This window comes from Meles meles, chromosome 21, assembly GCF_922984935.1.
Source record: "Meles meles chromosome 21, mMelMel3.1 paternal haplotype, whole genome shotgun sequence".
Classification (NCBI taxonomy): domain Eukaryota; kingdom Metazoa; phylum Chordata; class Mammalia; order Carnivora; family Mustelidae; genus Meles; species Meles meles.
The window spans coordinates 16,205,357-16,226,700 of record NC_060086.1 but is presented as its reverse complement, the minus strand read 5'-3'; the positions used below and the strand labels follow the sequence as shown (position 1 = coordinate 16,226,700).

The window sequence follows — 21,344 nt, the reverse complement described above, 5'->3', positions numbered from 1 at the left end:
GGAGTCTCCCTTTTCACTGCAGAGTGCAGTGCACAATTAGGACACCAGCCTTGGGATGGCTGCAGCAAAGGCAGCTACAAAGGCTCAGCCCTGGGGCCCTGGGGCGCTGGGGGCCAGGGGCCCCCAACTCCTACTCCTCAGAAACCCTCACCAGCAATCCAGGGGAGGCCAACTGCACGATTTTCACAAAGTGACATCTGAGTGTGATGCAGTCAGAAACTCAGGATGCACGTCCGTTACACGACCCTTACACCCCAGTCCACGTCTGCCCAGGATGGTGCTGCTGTCCCCACGGACGCCAGGCTCATCCATGGGAACTGGCCTGAATGGTTGGGGATCAGCTAGCAGCATGATATGAAGCTGCAACCCTCTGGAGCCTATTTACATTCCCTAGCTATAAAATGCTGATCTTGGCTCAGCTGGAGAGTGGGCTTACTTTGAAGATCTCCCACCCCCCTCCTCCCTACACACAGACTCTCTGCCATTCTTCTGACCCTGTTTGCCTGCTTGGCAGAGTAAGTCTTTCTTTGCAGACAAGACAGTGCAGGTGACCTGAGTGCTGTCAGCTCACCTCAGCTACAAGCAGCCATTCTTCTGGCCACCAAACACCCTGTGCGCAGACCTCAGTGGACCTGGCATTCCAGGGGCTCTGAACAGAACTCTGCTAAGGCCACTCAGACAGCAGAGTGCTTCACTTGGGCGGACTGGGTGCCAAGTCCAGATCTCACCATCTGCTGTGTGACCTTGGGCAAGTTGCATAAGCTTTCTGAGCCCTGATGCAACTTAAAATAAGAGGATTGTATTTCATTGCTGCTAAGACACATTTTCTCTCATTTTAACATTTCTAAAATTGGGATGCTTCTTAAAACTGACGTGTCAGAATTTAATTGGCCAATTGTTTCCTTTACAGTGGTTCATTAAGCAGTGGTGTATGCAGCATTAATGATGTCTTGGGGGTGATGACATATGCAATAAATACCTCCAGAGGCTGCTCTGGGCGCCTGGAAGAAGAGCTGGCAGAGTAAGGCTCCCCAGCAGTGTGAAGCGCCAGGAGTGGCCAGATGCCTACCCCACAAACTCACTTCTGGTGTTGGGCTGAAAAGTTAAGGCAATGACAAGAGGGCCAAGGGGGTCTACACCTGGGCTGGACAGAGAATGGGGCTCTGCTGTGCCCTTCGACCAAGGGGAGTCTGGCCCGCCCGCCCAGCTCACCCACGACCTCCCTCTCTTATCAGTGGTCAGGAAGCTCCCCTGTGAGCACGCAGGCGGCACGGGGCGTTCGCAGCAGCCTTGGCTGCTATCCTCATTTGTTGCAGTTCCTCTAAGCCCCAGCTCACGCAGCACATCTGTGTTAAGTTCTGCAACCCGCATGCTTTGATTTTCAGACAGAAATGCTCTCGGATCCTGAGCCAGAATGTGCGGCTAAGGGTACCATTACACCGTAGGAAGTAGAGCAGAGTAAATCACCTTGGTCTTCAAACGTTCCCAACGTTTAATTATAACAACAGCCACAAAATTAAAGGGGCTGCAAACAATGCACGGTGTGCTTCAGAGGTTTTCCTGCGGTGCGCTCAGCGGACAAGGTAATTCCCAAGCCGGGGAAGTAACCGGGGACTGCGAAAACAGCCAGCGCATGCTGCGGGGGCAGAGCAGGTGCACCTGTACCGACCAGACTACTGCCTTTGGAGGGTGGGTACGGCCTTGGTTGGGGGGGGAGCCTGTGCCGTACAGATTAGAGCGCCTTCTGACTCAGCACAACCAGCACCAGCGCTTCAGGGAGCCCCAGAGCGCGCCCGGGGTTTGCGTCCAGCACGCGGCTGACCTCGGGTCACACAACGCGCCCCGCCCCGCCCCTATCGGTCGGAGAGCTGCTCTAGCCTGGGGGCGGGGGCGGAGCCGGTCGGGGGGGCGGGACCGGCCGGCGGTCACGTGTGTACACAGGCCCGCGCGGCGTGCGCGCCGTGAACCCTGCCGCCGCCTCCTCGGAGCCTGGAGCTGCCCGCCCCGCGGCGACTGCGCGGCCCGCGGCCCAGCGAGCCGGTGAGTGGGCGCCGAAGGCGGGGTCGGGCAACCGGCACTTACAGGGTCTTGGCCCGTGCGGGGAGCGAGCCCGGGGCAGCGGCGGCCCCGCACCTACTCTCGGGTGCCTCGGCCCCGCCCTGGCTCTGTCCGCTTGCGGGGTGGGGGCGCTGTCCCCCGGAGGTTTGCGGGTACTGTCCCTCGGGGGTAGGGGCGCCGCCCCCGGGAGGTTTGGGGGTGCTGTCCCCTTATGGGGTGGGGACAGTGTCCCCCGGAGGTCTGGGGGTGCTGTCCCTTTGCGGGGTGGGGACAGGGTCCCCCAGAGGTTTGGAGGTGCTGTCCCCTTGCGGGACGGGGACGATGTCCCCCGGAGGTTTGGGGGTGTCCCCTTGAAGGGGCAGGGACGCTGTCCCGCATCTGGGGCCAGTCTCCAGCTGTGTGCTGACCGTGCGGCTGCCCTGCGGTCATTAACCTGTGGAGGGGCATGTGGCTTAGCAACACCACTGGTTCCTCACATGTCCGGCGCCAGGGGTTGGGGGGTGGTAGGGGGTACTGACTACGTTCTCCTCGATCAGCATGCTTACGGCTTTCCTCCTCTTCATGATTACAGTTTTTAGTAAGTTCTGGAACTACATCTATAGCTATAGCAAGTCTGTTTTTAACTATCTTGGACACTTGATGAAAATATATAATTCCCCACGCATGGAAAGGTAGCAAAACTTCATAGGAAGGCAGTGGAAACACCCCCCCCCTCCCCCGCCTTTGAACATCCACTCTGCTAGCAACAAGAAACGCAACAAGCAGCAACTTAGTATCATAAACACCTTAAGTCCAGTCTCTAAGCTGGGTGTTCATCTGCTTGTGGTCATCTACCTAGCCTCTGCCCTGCCCAGATGTGGAGAGCCTGAGGGTACATTTGATGTCCAGAGCACCATTTATCCCTTTGAGATCTCCACTCTAGCTCTAAGTAACAAGTTCCATATTTCAGCTGGCCAGCCTCTAGCAGAGGTTAGCATTCAATTGCAAAAAGCCAGAAGCTGGCTTCCTGGACCCCTGCACATACAATGGTATGGGAAAGTGACTCTGACCATGCATAATGTGACCAGACCCTCCAATGTCCTGATTGGGTCTAGCTGGGGCACTGCCGAGTGAAAACTACACCCAGTAGACAGTCACTGTCCAGGACCTGCAGCGTAGCTCTGTAAGCAACTGCTGTGGGGCCCAGCTCTCCAAACCAGAGCCCGTAGTATTTTCCTGAATGAAGCAGGCCTCCAAATAAGTACCCTCATGTGGTCAGTGCTCACCAGGCCCGTCACACATAGGAAGCTGGGGCTGGAGCAGTAAGGCCGTCCCCCAGGGCCACACACAGCTCTTGGACCATGCAGTGTCCTGCTTCTGTCGTGAGTGTGGAAACACCCCGAGGATGGAAAAACACAGTCTTAGGGCAGAATGCAAATGTCAGCGTGGTACTGGTGTCCCTGTAACTCAAAGCCCAGGGTAGGCTGATGACAGGCAAGGTACGTCCACTTAATGTGGGCCACACAGGCTTTTAGGTTGGGATGTGAGGACTGATTTCTACCTATTACATAATGAGAGAGTGACATACTTGCAGAGATCACTGCTGGGAACTACGCCGATGTGATTTACAGGTGGGAAGAGGGCCCTGCTGCCTCCTGGGGTGGGACAGGGAGGGGGCTCCTGGAGCAGTTGCACCCATCTCTGGTCCCTCCAATGTCATTTGGAATCCTGGAAACAAAACTGCCACCTGGCCTCTAGTGACCCAACCACACACTAGGGCAGCATCTTTGGGGTGGTAGTGGAGGAAGGGGGTAAGTTCCCTTCCAGAGAACTGGGGCCTCTGCATTAGCACACATGATGAATCATGCTGCTTCTTCCTTAAACAATGTTTCCCATCACTTCCCCTTGCTTGCTGCTGGCTCCAAGGCTAAAGCCACTTGTGGAATTGGGCAGTACCTGCCCAAAGGGGTCTCACAGGCCTAGGACCCAAAATACCACCCAGGCAGGGGCCACAGTCTAGATAAGAAAAAGGCTGATCTTCTCTCTAATTTGAGACGCCAAAATATGATGGTGCCAGGGAACAGAATTCAGTCCCCTGGGAGCCTCCCCATGCAAACACAACATCTCTCACATCACAGGGCAGGGTGAGATGGACCAGGTGTCCTGTGTGTCCCCCAGCAGGCCCACCCAGGGTCCCTTTCCTCCCATTCATGCCAGTGGGGGTGTGCCTAGGAGCTTCCCAGTTTTAATTAGAACCCAGCAAACTGAGGAAGCAACTGTGCAGAGTAAAACTAACCAGAGGTTCCTCCCTGGGAAAGAACCACAGGCGCTGATAAGATCAGCGGCTCTGAGTGCGCCCCCCCCACACTGCCGCTGAGGTAAGAGCACACTGAGTTAAAGGCTGGGGGAGATCGGGGAGCCAGGCTGGGCTGCCAGGCCTGCCCAGAGTCTGAAATGGAGACCCGATCTGTTCTCAGCTCCTTGAATTTCTAAGTGAGTCTTTTAGTTTCTATTTTTTTCCTGGCCTGCTGTGCCTGGAAGGAGCACTAGCCTCAAACCAAGTTAGTCGGGGAAAAATCAGCCCAAGAAACTAGCGCTCTGTTGACAAAAGAATGTGTGTCCCATCTCCTTCCAGGGAAGGAAGCTGGTGGCCTGGCACAGGCGCCCTGCTGGCCTGGACCTGGCTGCTTCGTCTCAGTCCCCCGCAGCCCTTCCTGAGCCAGCAGACAGGCCTGTTCTCTTCCACAGAGAGAGGCCGCTCCTTGTTTATGCGTGAGCCATGCTGCCTGGTTCGCTCACTACTCTGCTGTTTAGAACCATAAAAAGCAAAAGGCTATAAAAACCAAAACAACCCATCTATATGATGAACAGTTTCTTATCACACCCCAGGAGGGCACAGAGTTTGTGATAGGAATCAGTATGTGTAAGCTCTCTGCATTGAAAAACCTATGAAAGCACCGGCCTTTCCGGAGTGTCTGGCTCCTACCAGCTGGATGTTAATTGTAGCTAAAGCCTCTGCCCATTATTACAAAAGGAAATAAACATTCAGGAGTCATTTTCAAAGCATTCTGATTGTTCTAGAACATTCATCTGAAGTTAAGTCTCATGGTGCACAGCAGGTCTACGTCAAACAGTAACAACCCACAAGACTGTCAGCCAGGCTGAGCTGTCTGCCCACTCAGGGTGCACTGCCTGTGCCCCACAGCCCCATCTCCTAGTGACAAGAGGTACTCCCACTCTCCTACCCTTCTTGGTGTGGGGGTCTATTGCTCACCTTGGGAAAGAGCCTCTGACCCTCCTCCCCAGCCAGCCAGCCAGGCTTCCGGCAGGAATCAAGAGGCTTTCCCCTCCCATTCAGAAAGCTCTCAGCAGGTGGCAAAGACAGGGCTGCAGCCGGACTGGCTGGAGGTGGGGTAGGGACGTCGGTCAGAGAGGGCCCCTCACCATGCTGATACCAAAACAAAACTTCAGGGGTAAGTTAGCACTTATCAAGTGAGCAGGGGGATCAGTATGTGCGCCCCCACCCTGCAGGGAGATGGGCAGGAGGCCCAGCACCAGTGGGCCCCCAGCAGCAGAGGACAGGATTTCCTGATTAACAGAGCAAGGAAATAACGGGAAGGTTTTAGTGAAACCATCTCAGCTACCCTGGAACAGGCTGATTCCTCTTTGCTGGTCTTTCATCTCTGTGGGCTCTATGCATGTACACACACACACACACACACACACACACACACACACACACGACCCCCAGAAGGCGTGACCCTCGCCCAACCCAGCAGCAGCCTGCTCTGGCGTGCTTCCACACAGCCCACGATCCCCCTCCTCCCCCAGGCTGCTGTTCAGACCCACTCCCCACTCCTGGCATCTGTTTGCACAGAGATCACTATTTACTTTAGCCCTGGATTTTAGCATTTTCATTGCTTACAGACATCCACTTTTAATGGGCTGCTTTATACCACTTTGGGCTCTTTTTTGAAAAGGCACAGAAAGAAAACTACCAACGTCCTGCCTCAAAATGCTTCTAACAGGCAGCCCAACTGGGGTGTGGGCCTTGCCAGCAGAGAAGGGGGTGTGTGTCACTGCTGAGAGGACTCCCCCAGTCCTCCTGAGTTAGGGTCAGAGCTGCTCTGTCCACCGGCCCCTCTTCTCTGTATGCTGTGGGCCCAGGTGAGGGAAGTGCACCTTCATGACCCTGTGTCATGAGTGCCAAACCAGCAAACGCGCCGTTGGTGGTGTTACCAAAGCCTGGACCCAGACCATGAAGCCTCTGGGATGGGGACGTCCCTGCGGTACACAGCGGTGAGCTCCCCGCATTTAGGAAGGAGGGTGTGGGCCCACACCCTACTCGTTCACCCTCCGGGGACCTGCTGAGGCTTGCCCTGCCGTGCTCCACACGGCTGGATCCATCTAACCCCCCAGCAGTCACACCAGTCTCCTAAGCTAGGGAAACTGAGGTAGTACATTACCCGCCTAACCAGCGCCCCCCTGGGGGGAAGCAGCAATCTGGGGGGCTGGTTCTGCAGACGGAATTCCCGACTGGGCGGGATGCTGAGCAAAATGCGGGGTACCTGCACCTTTCCTGACAGCGTGTGGCACTAGGTCACAGGCGGCTACACTGCTCCCTCTGCAAAGTTGGAGCGTTTGCCTAAGCCGCCCCCTGCCCTGCAGAGGCCCGCATTAGAGCTCCCCCCCACCGAGCGGGGGAGGAGGGAGGCCAGGGTTCAAGGCAGTGCCTGCCCTCAGAGCTGCTTCCTCAAAGTAGGAAAGCAGCCTAGGACTGGTGTCTGTCCCAGGACGCACAGAGGGCCCGCTCTGCACCTGTCCCTGTCCGTCCCCCACCCTCTGTCCCCCGGGCCTGGGCATCACCTCTACTGCTTGGGACACCCTGACCCTCCCGGTCTTCCGGGGCTCCTCAGGCCACTGAGCAGAGAAGTGGCTTGTCTGTTCCCAGCTTTCCTGTCAGCTCATCTTCCCTGCGGCCTGGCCTCCCACCCACAGGACTTCCCACTAAACCCTCGGCCTGCAGGGCCCTCTCTCCCCATGTGCTGATTCACTGGTCAGCCACCAGGGGCCAGGCCTGTGCCTGCTCTTGGTGCCGGCCCTCTGGGTTGTCTGTGTCACCCCTACAGAGCCACCATACTCGAGCACTGGCAGTACCATCAGGGAAGAAACCGGAGAGCCCTAAAGTCCCAGCTCAGGGTCCAGAGCAGAGGGCGCGTCCTTGGTTTTCCAAGCCAGTAAGGACAGCTGCCCAGAGGGGTGCTTAGGCCAGACTTGTGGCCACCGGACGTCCTCCTCCATTAGGCCCACGGGTCTGCAGGTCAGATAGCCGCGGGTTCCCTTCTCTCAGCATTCTCCGATGGCTCCATGCCTCCAGCCTGAGGCAAACAGCCCTTCCAAACTCACGTGCTGAGCCCGTAACCCAGCCTGAGAGCCTCCACGACCAGGAGGCAGCCGAGAACTCTCCTGCGGTTAGAAACTGGCAAGTCTAGGAAAGCGTCTCCTTGAAATAGGATTATTGAAGCCCAGAAGGCATCTTGGAAGAAAATGGCTTTTCTTTTATGCATGAGAGCATCTGCAGGTGACTCTCACCCAGCTGAGGAAACACAGGCTCCAGCTGGGGATGAAGGGACAGAGAGGACCTGGAAACCGCGAAGTCCCTAGAAACTGGGATGGGGTACAGAACCCAAAAGGGCTCTGTGCCCCAGGGGCCTCCGAGCGGACACTTAGACGCATCCTGCACGTCCACCGGCCTCTCGCTCCATCTCAGCCAGCATTCACTGGGTCTTCCCTGCCCTGCAGAAGGCAGCTCCCGGACCGGGCCCTTCTGACAGTCTGGCCTCGGGGCACCCCATGAGGTGGCAGAGGCCTGGACGGCAGTGCTGGGGACCAAATCCACAAATGGATGCCAGCTTGGACCACAAGACTCTGTCCTTGTGGACCTCAGCCTTGCTCACCTCTAAAGATTAGGGCTTCTGAGGCCCAAGAGGTGATCGCTCCACACGGAGAAGAAATGACCACAGCTTTGTTCCCTCCCAGGGCTTGCCACAGCGCAGCCCGCCTCACGAGTGGGATGGCAGCTCAGCTTTCGGGTCCTCTCAGGCTTTTCTGGAGGGAAATGTCTGGCCTGTCTGGAGGCTGCCCTTCGCTGGGGTGCGAACGTAGCCAAGCTCAGGGAAGGGGCGCCACGTGGCTGCGGACACAGTAACAATCCGAGCCACTGAGGGCTGGCCCAGCAGGGAGCTTGGGGCTGCCGTTTCCCAGGCCAGCCCCACTGTGCACTCTGACCTGACGTGGGGCCTAGCACCCTCCTGTGGTCCAGCTACTTCTGCTTCCACCAGGCTGGCTGCTTATCTGCTCTCCTCTCTCGGGCGCCCGCTGGCCCTCAGGCCTGGAACTGTGCTCCCCACAAGCCGTCCTGGCCTCTCCAGCCCATGGGAAGAGGACCAGGAAGGGGAGCAGGCACCTGAAAAACTGGCCCTGTCCTCATGATGTGCACCTTTCTTCTTTCTGAGTGTCATTAGAAAACAAAACACACACACACAAAGCCCTCAGAGAGGGAGAGTACCTGAGTCACCTTTGTGGAAAAAGCCAGAAGAAGATTACAGTGGTTTCTGTCTTGGACAGCCCCAAGCAGGTGTGAGGTCCCTGGCCTGGAGAGCTGCCTCTCTTTTCTTGCCCAGCCAAGATGCCCGGTGCCCATGAGGAACAGGCCAGCCTGACCGTGCACCGCCCTCCTGTGGTTCCTCCCATCGGCCTGGAGCTGGGCCGCCACTCTGTCACCACAGAGGCCCACGTTCAGCCGCAGAGAGGATGGAGGCCCAGCAGGCCTGCTGTTGCCGTTGCCACGGACACGGGCAGCAAGACACCTACACATGTCCGGGGCACCCTTGCTCTGTGCAGCTTGGCTGACAGGCAGTCCTGGCTCGCCGGAAAACACACCGTACACGTGCAGAAGCCGCCGCGGGCCTGGCTCAGCGGGGGTCTCGAGGGTGAGGGGTCACTTCTCCCCACGGAGATCTGGGACAGAGAGGAGAGTGCTCTGGGAGGACGGTCACGGTTGTGAGGGGCCCCTCCAGGAGGCTGCGACCCCAACCAGGAAGGGAGAGGCTGTGACAGAAGCAGCACCCAGATGAGGTGAGACCTGGGGCTGGCAGGAGTGGAAATCCAGGGGGACCCCGAGTACAGTCCTGTGCAGAGGCAGGAGGACAGGTGCTGGGACCATTCTCGGCGCCTTGTCTGCTGCAAGGCTGTGGGTGCAGGCGTGGGACCTATACAGCTTTTGGGGGCGGGGGAGAGGTGGTAGTAAGTCTGGCACCGAGAGGCTGGAGGCAGGCCCAGTGGAGGAGGGCAGAGGAACAGGAGCAGGGAGCTGGTTAGGTGGGAGGAAGTGGCGGCAGGACAGACAGAGCAAGCCAGGGAGCTCTGCCAACAGACCCTTCTAGAAGACTCTAGGGTGCATGGAAGAGGAGGCAGGCCCAGGAGCCAGGGAAGCAGCAGGGAGCTCTGGCAAGGTGGGGCCCGGGGGGGTCCTGGGAGGAGGTGTGGAGACAGGCCCAGCCTGTTTGTAAGGCTAGCCCAGACGAGAAGCCCACTGGGGTCCTCACTGATCCTGACCCCCTCTGCTGAGGGCATGCAACAGGTGACAGGGCCCGGGAAGCTAGATTACCCATCCTGCTGTCCTGGAAGAATGTGTCAGATTTCCAAATGAGAATGGGTGGAGTGGGGAATGTTGGGCACTGAAGTGCACTGAACCCCGTGTGGCCTTGCAGAGAGGGCCTTCCTGGAACCCCGCCTCCCCCCCAACTCCGGCTGTACTCCAAGTTCCTCTTTCTCAGGAGCTGGAAAGGTGGTCTGAGGCCTGGGCAGGAGGGCGGGAGCCAGACTATTGTTCCCAGGCCCGCCTCCTCCCTGAAGGGAAGTCTCTGTTCCCAGGTTCCTGGACTTGCAAAACCAGAGTGTGCAAAAGGGAAGTGGAGTCACCACAAGGAAACGGGAACCAGAGAAAGGCAGGCCGGGCCAGCCCCCACTGGAGTCCCTTTGTAGCCGGGAGGGCAGGCCTGGGGGCTTGGGGGCATCCGCCTGGCTCCAGGTGCAGAATGATAGGCAGCAGCCCCGGCCCGGACAGGACCCGCCCCCCGCCCTGGCACTCATCCTTTGGAAGGTCAGCGGTGACGTGAGCCAGCAGCTGAGAGACCTGCCCAGGCTTCACCAAACGCCTGTGACTAGGGTTTAGGCAGACCACCGCAGGCTCACGCACCAGACCCACTGACACAGGTCAGTTCTGGGGATGCAGTTGCTATCCCCTGGCCTCCTGAGCACCTCCATCTGCTTCCTGCCCACCTGTGCCACATGCCTGCAGCTCCTGGGCAGCAGGACCACCCGTGGCCACAGGGACCCACGTTCGGTTTGCATAGGGCATGGGTGAGCCCATCCTGAGGTGGGCATGTGGCTATCCAGTGGCGTCAGCGATGGTGGCGTCACCCCAGCACCTGGCCCCCCACCTCCCTGCCAGCTGTTCCCTTCCCTGCCCTGCCTCTCAGTCCCATCCTCCCAGACGGGAATGAACACTCCTGCTTTGGCAAATACCTGCACGCCCGTGTTTAGAAAACAAAGTGGATTCCCCAGAAGATAAAAGAGCAAAGCTTGTCATCGTCAGGCTGACAGAAAGCCAACAGCTGTCATCCTCCGCCTGCATACACAGGAGAACCATGCACGGACGCGCACTCTGGCTTCTGAAATCAAGTCAGTACGTTCTGTGTTTCCTGGCTATCAGCAAACAGAAACTCAGGCCTATTTCAACTGAAGACCGAGCACTGACGGCCGCCGCCTGCTCTCCACACGACCTGTGAGCCAGGCCACACAGGCACGAGAACTGGGAAGGAAATTCTAAACAGACTGTGCTCCACGTGACCGTTTCCCAAGAATGGAGCCACTCTTGGCCCAGCATGGCCGCTCGCCAGTGGCCCTTCCCCGTGGCCCCACAGGGCAGCCGTGGGCAGGCAGGACAGTGGCTCCCTAAGCCCCTGGCCGGGAGGGGACACGGCCAGTGGCTACCGGCTGCCATAGCCGTGCTCAGGCCAGCTGTGGGTGCCACAGCGACACAGGGAAGACACCTGCCTTCATCCTGCCAGTCCCAAACCTGTCCTCAGCCATTGCTGCCCCTTCAAAGAGCCCTGGGGCCCGTGCTGCAGGGCTGGCAGCCAGAGCCCCTCTCCATGGGGACTCGCTGTGGCCTCTGGTTCTGTCCTAAGTTGCCTCTCAGTTTCCTTGCTCAAGGGAAAGAGGAACTTGTCACTGTACACGCCCTACACCCCGAGTGACAGGAATGGCCATGTTGGCTCTGGGCAAGACTTGCCGCACCTGCCCCATCACTCGGCACAGGCTGGGGTGCAGAGGAAGGAACCTGGCACTCCTGGAACTGGTGTGACGGGGCAGGAGCCCGACCCGACGGTGCCGGCCCTTCCAGGCACAGCCCTCATTCTGCAGAGCTGGCTGTAAACAGAGATAGGGAGGGGTCACTGGGCCTGCCAAGAGAGGCCGACACTGAGCGATTTACTGGAGGAAAACAAGTGGCTTCCACGCGGGCACGGAGCGCGCACACGCACAGCGCAGGAAGCCAGCGCCGCGAGGCTGCCGCTGATAAGCACCCAGGGCGGGCGGGGTGGTGGTGGTGGTGGTGGGGTGTGTGCTGAGAAACACAGGATCCTCTCTGTCGTCCGTGCTGCCGTGTTGCTCACGGGGTCTGCAGTCCAGGCGCACAGACATGGGGCGTTTAGGATAGAGGTAAGCAGCCTGAGGCGCGGGTGCGGCTGCGGGCCACTCGGGGTGATGCTAGGGACAGGCTACGGGAGGGAGGGCTGAGGGTCCCGCACAAACCTGGGGCAGGCCTGAGGGAGGACAGGCTCTGTTGGACCAGGAGTGTGGCTCCTCAGGTCCCGGCCGTTCCTGCTGGCCGGCGCCCCACTGAGCCAGTGCCTGTCCTAACGATGGCACAGGGCCCTGCCTTTTCAGGGATGCATCTCTCTCCTCTTGTAAGGAAAGAGGCTTGGACACGAGAGCAGGTGGAACATCTCAGGCAGACCTTATGGGTTCTTGGGCAGGACGTGAGCTCAGCTGGTCACCGCACAGATAGATGCTCTGGGATGGAAGATGTCCACAGTGGCCACAAGAATGTACAGTTTCTGGGGGACTCCAGGCCAGTGAAGTCTGGCAGGGGAGCTCCCCACAGCCTCCTCTGTTCCCTGTCCCCCCTGCTCACTGTTGGAGCCATGGTTCAGCACGGAGGAGCCTCAGAACAGAGAAGAGGCCACATTGTTGAAACATCCCCAGCCAGCTCTGGAGGCCTTCAGGAAGAAGGAGAGCGGAAACCGGCCATGTAATCAGCTAGAAGATGACTCCCCTCCCCAGCTCCCTGCGGGAGCACCGTCCAGACCTTAGGGCCGAGCCCACACTGTGGGTGACAGTAAACACTGTAACAATGATGTAACCAATGTGGGCAGAGCCGGCCAGCCTTGTGCCCAGCCTGACCCTGAGTGTCACTACTGTCTGACACACATCATGGCAGGCTGCTGGGCAGCATTAGTGAGGCTTGCAAAACACTCCCCCGGATTGGACGTCCCCGATGCCTGCACGGCCTGGGTGCCCACCGCAGTCTGAGGCTGGGGGACTCCGATGCAGACACACTTCTGCTATGGGGGCCCCTGGCCTCCAAAATTTTGTTTCCTTCACTGTTAACCCCCTGTCATCCCACTGGCCCGGGTGGGGCAAGGGCGAGGCAGACCAGTGGGTAAGGTCTGTGCTCTCAGAGCCCTCTCTCCGCGTCACCTCCCACCCCCACGCCAGGCTCTGGCCTGCGGCGCAGCAGCATGTGTGGCCAGGGCCTGGCCCCTGAGCCCCTTCATGGGCAGCAGGGCTGGCTGATCCCTGTCCCAAGGCTCGGGAAACAAATGTCTGCTTTGTATGTGCTTGCCCAAGGGGATTTCTTATTCTGAGAGCAGGAGATCAGGTTGGACCAAACTACATTTTGAAAGTAAGGTTTTCCTCCAAAGAACTGACATTTGTGAAGTGTGTTCTTCCCTCACGGCCAGCTGTGTGCCCACGCCTCCCAGGCGCTGCGCGGACACAGGCCGCTCGGTTGCACCCTGCCGGGGCGCTGCCTCAAAGGCCAGGTGAGGGTGCCAGGACCGACGGCCCACCCGTCTGTCTCTCTTGGCATGGGCACGGGCGCCTTGACAGGGCAGAGCCCCCTCCCCAGCCGGGAGCATGTCCCCCAGGGAACCCCAGGCTCCATGATGGTTCTTGTGGACGTGGCCTCACTGGGACCTCGTGATGGCCCTGTGGAGACGGAGGCATGAGCGTGTCAGCCTGGGGCAGCCTCCCACCTCCCAGCTCAGCGCCTCCTGCTCTCCCAGCTCCATTCACCGCACACATTGGTGACACATGCCAGTCTTGCAGCCGCCCACACATCTGCTCCCACGTGTGCACCCGCCCCCGCTCCCAGGGCTGGAAGTGCAGCCTGCTGTCACAGCCTGGGTGTCATGTGAAACAGGGTGGGTCTCGGGCCACCAGACCACAGACATAGGCGTGGAAGGTGTACACGATTCCCATGCATGCCCAGAAGGGTCTGGGCAAGGCTGCGGCCTGCCTGCTAGGCAGAGAGGCTGCTGTTCTCACCTGGGGGGCTGTGGAGGGTCACCCTGTCTCAGGAAGGCTCCTGTTGGCACGTGTCCCGGCTGTGCAGGGATGTGAGTGCTGTGCGGGTGCCACCCTGGCTGACGGGCTCCACAGTCACCTGTCTTTCTAACCCACTTTCAGTAAAGAGGCTGAGCAGGCGGGAGTTACGTGGACTGAAAGCCACGCAGCCCAGGCAGAGGAGTGAGGCCACAGTGGGGGTGGGGGAGGTCCTGCAGAATGTCCCCTCCCGGCAGAGAGAAGCAGGGACCCAGCAGGAGCCAGAGAGCGTGCAGGGAGCAAGTTCCCCTGCAGTATCCTGGGTAAATCGTCCATGGCTCAGATTCCTGCCGCCACAGGCTTAGGGAGCTCACCATGGCCAGTCAGATTATCGCAGCCTCGTGACCCTGTGGGCCCAGCTCGGGACTTAAACAGCCGTGGGGCGGCACCTTTGCTTTCACAGGAGACACGCGCACGCAGGACAGAATTTGAGCCTCTGACCGTTCTCTGCTAGTTTAAGGAGCGAGGCTTTCTTTGTGCACTACCTCTGCGTTTCTGGGGGTTCGCAGGCCCGGGGCAGTAACCTTCTCCTGCTTTCTCCCATACAGCCCAGCCCGCCGCCGCCGCCATGTGGAGTTGCGGCCCGCTCAACGGCACGGGTGGCAGTGAGGACCACAGCCTCTGCCAGCACTTCCACCTGCTCCTGTCCCTCTTCTCTCTGCTCTACCTGGTCGTCGGCGTCCCCATCGGCCTGGGCTACAATGCCCTGCTCATCCTGGTCAACCTGTACGACCAGAGCAGCATGACCATGCCTGATGTCTATTTCGTGAACATGGCCGTGGCAGGCCTGGTGCTCAGCGCCCTGGCGCCCGTGTACCTGCTGGGCCCCACGGCCTCCGGCTGGGCCCTATGGGGCTTCAGCAGCGAGGCCCACATCACGCTGCTGGTGCTGTTCAATGTCTCCTCCCTGGTGACCATGTACTCCACAGCCCTTCTCAGCCTTGACTACTACATCGAGCGGGCCCTGCCGCGCACCTACATGTCCAGTGTCTACAACACCAGGCACGTGTGTGGCTTTGTCTGGGGCGGGGCCCTGCTCACCAGCTTCTCCTCCCTGCTCTTCTACATCTGCAGCCACGTGGCAGCCAGGATCGTCGAGTGCTCCAAGATGCAGGACACAGAGGCTGCCGATGCCATCATGGTGTTCATTGGGTTTCTGGTCCCCACCCTGGCCGTCCTGTATGCGCTGGTGCTCATTGCAAGGCTCCGCAAGGAAGACACACCCCTTGACCAGGACATGGGGAGGCTGGAGCCCTCGGTGCACAGGCTTCTGGTGGCCACCGTGTGCACGCAGTTTGGGCTCTGGACACCTCACTACCTGACCCTCCTAGGGCACACGTTGCTGGTCTTGCGGGGGAAGCCCGTGGACGGGCACCACTTGGGGATTCTGCTCTTTGCGAAGGACCTGTCAAGATTCCTGGCCTTCTCCAGCAGCTCCGTGATGCCGCTCCTCTACCGTTACATCAACAGGAGCTTCCCTGGCAAACTCCGGCGGCTCATCAAGAAAATGCACTGTGGGCATCAGAGCTGCTCCCCAGACCAGGTGGGGGTCCAGCAGGTGATGGCATAGACAGCCAGTCCTGGGGCCACCACCAGCACTCACTGCGGGGTCACCTGGCTGCTGGCCGAGGGTGCATGCCCTCGAGGCACGACCCACCCCCCTCCTGGGAGACAGGTGACTGACACTTGAGCTGGGTGCCCGGCACCGTGTCACCGTCTTCCCCAGGAGGTCAGTGCCGCAAGAACAAAGGACAGCACTGGATGTGTTTTCGCCAAGTTTGCTGTTGTTCCACAAAGGCCTCTCTTACACGAAGGCCACGTTGTTCAAAACAGCAGGGGCCTGGTGTGAAGGGAAGTTGCGTCAGCCCACCTGCTTCTGCCCAAGACCTGCGCACTGCTCCATCCCCGGGGCCACGACCTCAGCTTCCTCCACACCGGGTCCCAGAATGACGTGATGACAGTCAAAAGCCAGTATTTATACTCTGTCTTGCTACAATCCTTGATTCCCTCTCTTACTTTATTTTTGTTCATAGAAAGATTTGACAGAAAAGTCGCAAAAGTATGAAAATGAAGGAAGCAACACAAAAGAGCACCCTCTTCGGACGGGTGGGGGTGGGCGTGACGGCTGCAGGGTTGCGTGGGGGCAGTGGGGAGCAGAGGCACACGGTGTCTCACACAGAGGTGGTGTCAAGATGTTTCTGATGAACAAAGCCAGCAGGGTGGCTGGTCTAAATCGAGAGTAAAGTAGCTCGCGGTTCTCTCCTTGCCCACTGAATGCACCCACTACCCCTGCTGCCCTCATGGGTGACCTCAGCTGACCTTTAGGGCTCGACTCCCCACTGTGGGCACCAGACGGAACAATAAAAATACACCGAAGAGAGGAAAAGGCGGTTAATGCTGAAGCTGGAAGGGACTGCCCAGGGGAGAGACAGGCCTGGACGACTGAGCCTCGTGGGGTGCAGGGGCAGAGTATGGGGCCACCACCACCACCTCACCCGTCAGGTCCTCTGTGGCATCTGCCACGGGGAGCCCAAAACCTGCCTGGATTCTTCTACACCGTGCCCGTAACCATCAGCTTTACAACTGTGCAAACAGAAGGCCCTGCCCGTCACACCATCACAATACACCCCAGGCCTGCAGCCCCTAACTCCCAACTCTGAAACCCACCAAACTCTAAAAACAGGAAGATCTGTTTTTCAGGTTTGCAGCAAGTTCATTTGGTAGCAAACCCTGACCTCCAGTGGTAGGAGGGCACTTTTCTGCAGAAAGAGGAGTGTGATTACAGAGGCCCTGCCCCAGCCCCGCTATCCCGTAGCATGCAGTACATGCGGTGTTAACTGTGTGTGTGCGTGTGCAGAAAACCGGTCCACAGAAGTGATGTGCTAAAAGGAAAATCATAAACATGCACATTCCTTAAAATGTGGTTTATGTTTCAACTGAAATTTTCCTGCCATTTACGGCTACAGAGGAACAGGGCTGGGAATTGGTAATAGGGTAACTCCACCCTGCTTTTAGGGCTGTGCATCCAGAAAAAAACACCTGCTTTGTTTTTGGTCGTTGCTTGGTAATGCACCCTATTTATTTATTTATTTATATCTCTTCACTCCCCTTCACCCATTCTCTCACCACTCAGACCCCTGCCAACCACCAGTCTGTTGTTTCTCTGACCTTGGTTGTTTTTTTTTTAAAGATCCCCCATATAAGTGAGAGCCTATGGTGTTTGTCTTTCTCCGTCTGACTGACTTCACTCAGCACAGTGGCCTCCAGGTCTGTCCGTATTGTCGCAAGTGGCCAGACTTCATTCCTTTTTATGGCTGTTGTTCCGCAGTGTGTGTTGCGGGTGTGTGTATGCCCCCCGCCCCGTGTCTTCTGTGTCCACTTGTCCATCGACGGACACTTAGCCACTTCTGTGTCTCGGCCATGGGGAGTAATGCTGCAGTGAACATGGGGGCGCAGACATCTTTCCAGTTAGTGGTTTTGTATCCTTCAGGTAAATACCCACAAGTGTGAGGACTAGATCGTAGGGGAGTTCTCTTTCCTTAACTTCTGGGGAACCTTGTGTTGACTGAGTGGCTGCACCAGTTTGCATTCTCACCGATGGTGCACGAGGGTTCCCCTTTCTGCACATCCTCATCAGCTCTTCTCTTGTCTTCTTGATGACGGCCACCCTAACAGGTGTGGGGGGTCCCCCTCTGTGGTTCTCATGTGCACCTGCCCGGTGGCGAAGGGCGCAGAAAGCCTTTCATGTATGTGTTGGCTGTCTGTGTTCTTTGGAGAAATGTCTCTTCTGACCTTCTCTGCATTTTGTAATCAGATTTTATTTTGCTACTGAATTGTAGGGGTTCTTTATGTATTTTGGATATTAGTTCCCTAGTGGAGATATTAACATACTAACTTGTGATAACCTGAAAACTTCTGAGTTCTGACACATCTGGTCTGAGGATAACAGAGTGTGGCTCGATTTTTTGCCACATTCCATGCGGGGAAGTTGCTCCATTTGGTCCTGGTCTCTTGGGAAATTTAGCCCATGACTTGGTTGCAATTGTTTTTCCATCTGCAGAATGTATCCCCTCCAGGATGCTGGGATGGGACTGAGTGAAGAGTCCGCCCGAGCAGGATCCGGAAAGTACACTGGATACCAGGGCCCTGGCCCTGCTCAGCCCCGCCAGCTGTGAAAGTCCGGACCGCTTCTGTGGGGCCCTGGCAGTAGATCCGGGGCAGAAGGAGACAAGTCTTCGGGTTGCTTCTGTCAGGAATGTGCTAGTTCTATGCAAGGATGCGCCCGCCCCCAACCCCCCCAACTGCTGCTGTAGGTCTTCAGATGCACTGGAGTTTCTTTTCAAATCCTGAAAGCCTCAGGCCTGACCCCCTCCACCCTCCTCCAGCTGTGAGCTGAACGATGGGTAGTCCCGAGGCCATGGCTCCCCTGGGAAAGCCTGGTGTTCCTAAGTGACCAGTGTGACGGCACAGGTCCCAGTACTGCAGCTGTAGAACCTCCCACCTCCGACATGCCTGCTCCTGCTGGACTTCTAGGGCTGTCCCAGCTGGCGGGTAGACTCAGGGCCGGGGTCAGGCCATGGTCCACCACACACAGCCAGGCTCTTGGGTCAGGAAGCCAGCACCGTTATTAGTGGAAACGGGATCCAGCGGGTGGGCTGGTTTGTAGTGGCAGTGCTATTTCAAATAAAAAGACCCTTTTCCTTGCTTACCTGTTCTGCTCTTTGCTTGAGGAGAAAGAGCTCCTTAGGAGAGAGGGAAATGCCAAGAGCACAGAGCGGAGGGGCACAGTCCCTCACCCTAGCTGGGGTCCCTCCAACAGGAGAGGGACCTAAAATTATTGATTTGTTCTCCATTTCTCAGTGTCTCTGGTTGCAAACTGGTTTGTTTCTGGTGACCTCCAGACCCCCCTTCTGGGGGCCCAAGAAGGTCCCGCCAGAGGTCCCTCCCCCATCCCAACACCCATGTGTGCTGGTGACAGGGGGCCCCCGAGGCACGTGGCAGCCTGGCAGCTCTTCCTGGTGGAGCACAGACCCAAGGCAGGATGGGGCTCCCGTGCAGACCCTTACCTCTAACGGAGACCCCCCCCCACTGGTTCTGCAGCATACCTGGGTCTCACAGACGTGAGACACGCTCTTCTCCCTGCTGGGGACACCTCTGCCACCAACCTCACATGCTGCAGAACCTACTGTCCATTTCACATTTGTTCATCCACATTTTTGTGCTAAATTCATCTCGGATCAATCTGCTGTGACCTGACACTTCTCTTCCAGGTATGGGGCTTCCAGTGCTCCTGCGAACTGGCCAAAAAAATGGAAAGACTTTTGGGCTGAGAGAAGAATGAGGAACTATTTGGAAAAAGCTAAAGTAGACTGTGAACTCAATGCTAAATAAAGATTACATATATATTTTTAATTGACCAATCTATATTTCTCCCAGTGAAAGGTTATATATTCCAAGCTCATTGATTTTGTTAATCCACAAACACACATCTATCTTGCCATGCTTAAAATTCCAAAAGATGAGTTTAATCTTAGGTTTATTTCGTGAAGGTTATAGAATTTATCATAGGAAACCAGACGTGCTGCTATTTGGGGCAGACATATTGATAAGTCAAACATTCATTCTTTTATAGAAAACACTTGATAAAGGATAAATCTGGAATAAATGCTTAAGATGCTAAATTATAAGTCCCGTTCTTCAATTTAAAATCAGTTGGAGAATTTGGGGGCTTTTTCATTTCTCATCTGTTAAATCTTATGATGTACCCATTGGCCTAAAATTCTACATAAATGAGGAAGAAAAACCTGCTAAAGAAAAAACCCAGACATTTGAAGATTTAAATTATTTGATATGTATTACCCGATTTTGGAATTCTTCAAATGTGTATTTCCAGGGGCATAGAATGTAGATCAGAACGTATTAACCTAAAATCGGCATTTCCCCTAGTGGCACAGATCCTGCCATCTCTGGTTGTTTCTCTGTAGCTCCTCGGTTACAATGACAGTAATCTGACCGTTCGTGGCCAGCCTCAGATGGTGGCAGAGTGTGCCGCGAACACCACCACACAGGTTGTCCACGAGGGCCAGCAGAGACAGCCTTATGACTCTTGCAAATGTTACTCTTCCCTGAGAATAAAAATTTAAAGATTGCTGACCACATCCTGAGGGCTGAAGACAGAATGAATGTCCTGGTGGCCCCAGCAGTTCTGGGGGCGTGGGGGGGTGGGGTGTGAGCCCCTCGGCAAGTGGTCAACATGCTGTGCACACAATGAGCTCTCATAAAGCTGAAAAGTGACTGAGTCATCCAGGAATGAAAGAATTTGAAGATACCCATAATATCTTAATAAATAAGATACAGTTTAAAGACTTTTTATGATTTGCCTTGTTCTGTCAATCGTGTATGTAAGACAGGAGTCCTCAGTACAAAGCATCTGTTGAGTGCCTATTGCATTCTCGACCTTTCTCCTGATACTTAAAACCACTTAACGAGAGGCTCTTTCAGCCCATCTGCTGTTGACATCATGTGAACCTGGGAAATAAGACGCCAGGGCCGGAGATGCTGGGAGACCGGCCGGGACATTCTAGAGTTTCCGCCGACCAACTGTGACTCAGAACCCCCTTCCAGCCTCGGAGAGCAGGCATGTTTGTGGAGCTCCATCCAGTGGCCGCCGGCAGACCTTCACTCAGCAGGGCGGCTGACTATGGGCCACGGTGCGCCGGGCCGCTGGGACCCATGTTCATGCCACGAGAGGGTGCTTCTCACGGGTTTCAGCGCTGATATGGTTGGGGTTGGGTGGGTCACATTTGGTGATGTAATTCAGTGATTTTTCACGGCGGCTTTCACCCCCAAACCAGCTGCTGAAATGCAGACAGCCTGCTACTCATCCCCGAAGGGACTGTCCTTCACAAGCTATCCCTGCAGACACAGGCCCAGACTGCACGAGGCTCACAGAATGCACAGCAAACTGTGCCTTTACCAAGACACAGCCCTGGCAGCAGTGGAGACGAGCACGCAGTCCGCCAGGTGTGGGCACCCACATATATGTGTACGCCCACATGCACACACACACACGCTGGCCACGCCAAGCCCACGCAGCCCCAGGTGGCCATGCTGGAGCCAGCAGGGACAGTAGCCAGGTGTAGGCCCGTGATGCTGGACTGCTGTGCAGTTAAGGCTTTGCACGCTGCCGTCCACAGGGCACCCTCTCCCTGGAATTTCTCATATCCAAGTGAAGCTGAGCGCTCACTGCAATGTCTACACCTCAGGGAGCTAAAGAAGGGCCATGGCTAGAAAGGTACATAAGACGTAACCGTAAGATTATACATGCCTTTTAAAAACTGTTGGAAAAGTTTCCGTCTAAAAAGGCACAGGTGAGGCGCGCCTGGGTGGCTCAGTGGGTTAAAGCCTCTGCCTTCAGCTCAGGTCATGATCTCTAGGTCCTGGGAACGAGCCCCTCATCGGGCTCTCTGCTCAGTGGGGAGCCTGCTTCCCTCTCTCTCTCTCTCTGCCTGCTTCTCCACCTGCTTGTGATCTCTGTCAAATAAATAACAATAATAAAATAAAAAGGCACAGGT

At 56.9% G+C, this 21,344-nt stretch overlaps 2 protein-coding genes across 4 annotated transcripts in view; one reads left to right on the top strand and one right to left on the bottom strand.

Moving 5' to 3' along the window:
• The window catches only part of C21H7orf50 (chromosome 21 C7orf50 homolog), a 125,069-nt gene that overhangs the window by 34,787 nt on the left and 68,938 nt on the right, over nt 1-21,344 (bottom strand). The window lies entirely within an intron of this gene.
• On the top strand, nt 1,457-20,065 carry GPR146 (G protein-coupled receptor 146). 3 transcript variants are annotated; one of them, XM_045994170.1, is made up of 2 exons: nt 1,457-1,583; nt 14,319-20,065. In XM_045994170.1, exons 1-2 carry the CDS (start codon nt 1,535-1,537, stop codon nt 15,338-15,340), a joined length of 1,071 nt encoding a protein of 356 aa, XP_045850126.1. In that variant the 5' UTR covers nt 1,457-1,534; the 3' UTR covers nt 15,341-20,065. The 3 variants fall into 3 exon arrangements, with proteins under 3 accessions (XP_045850126.1, XP_045850128.1, XP_045850127.1); XM_045994172.1 differs by lacking the exon at nt 1,457-1,583 and adding an exon at nt 1,807-2,040; XM_045994171.1 differs by lacking the exon at nt 1,457-1,583 and adding an exon at nt 11,527-11,823.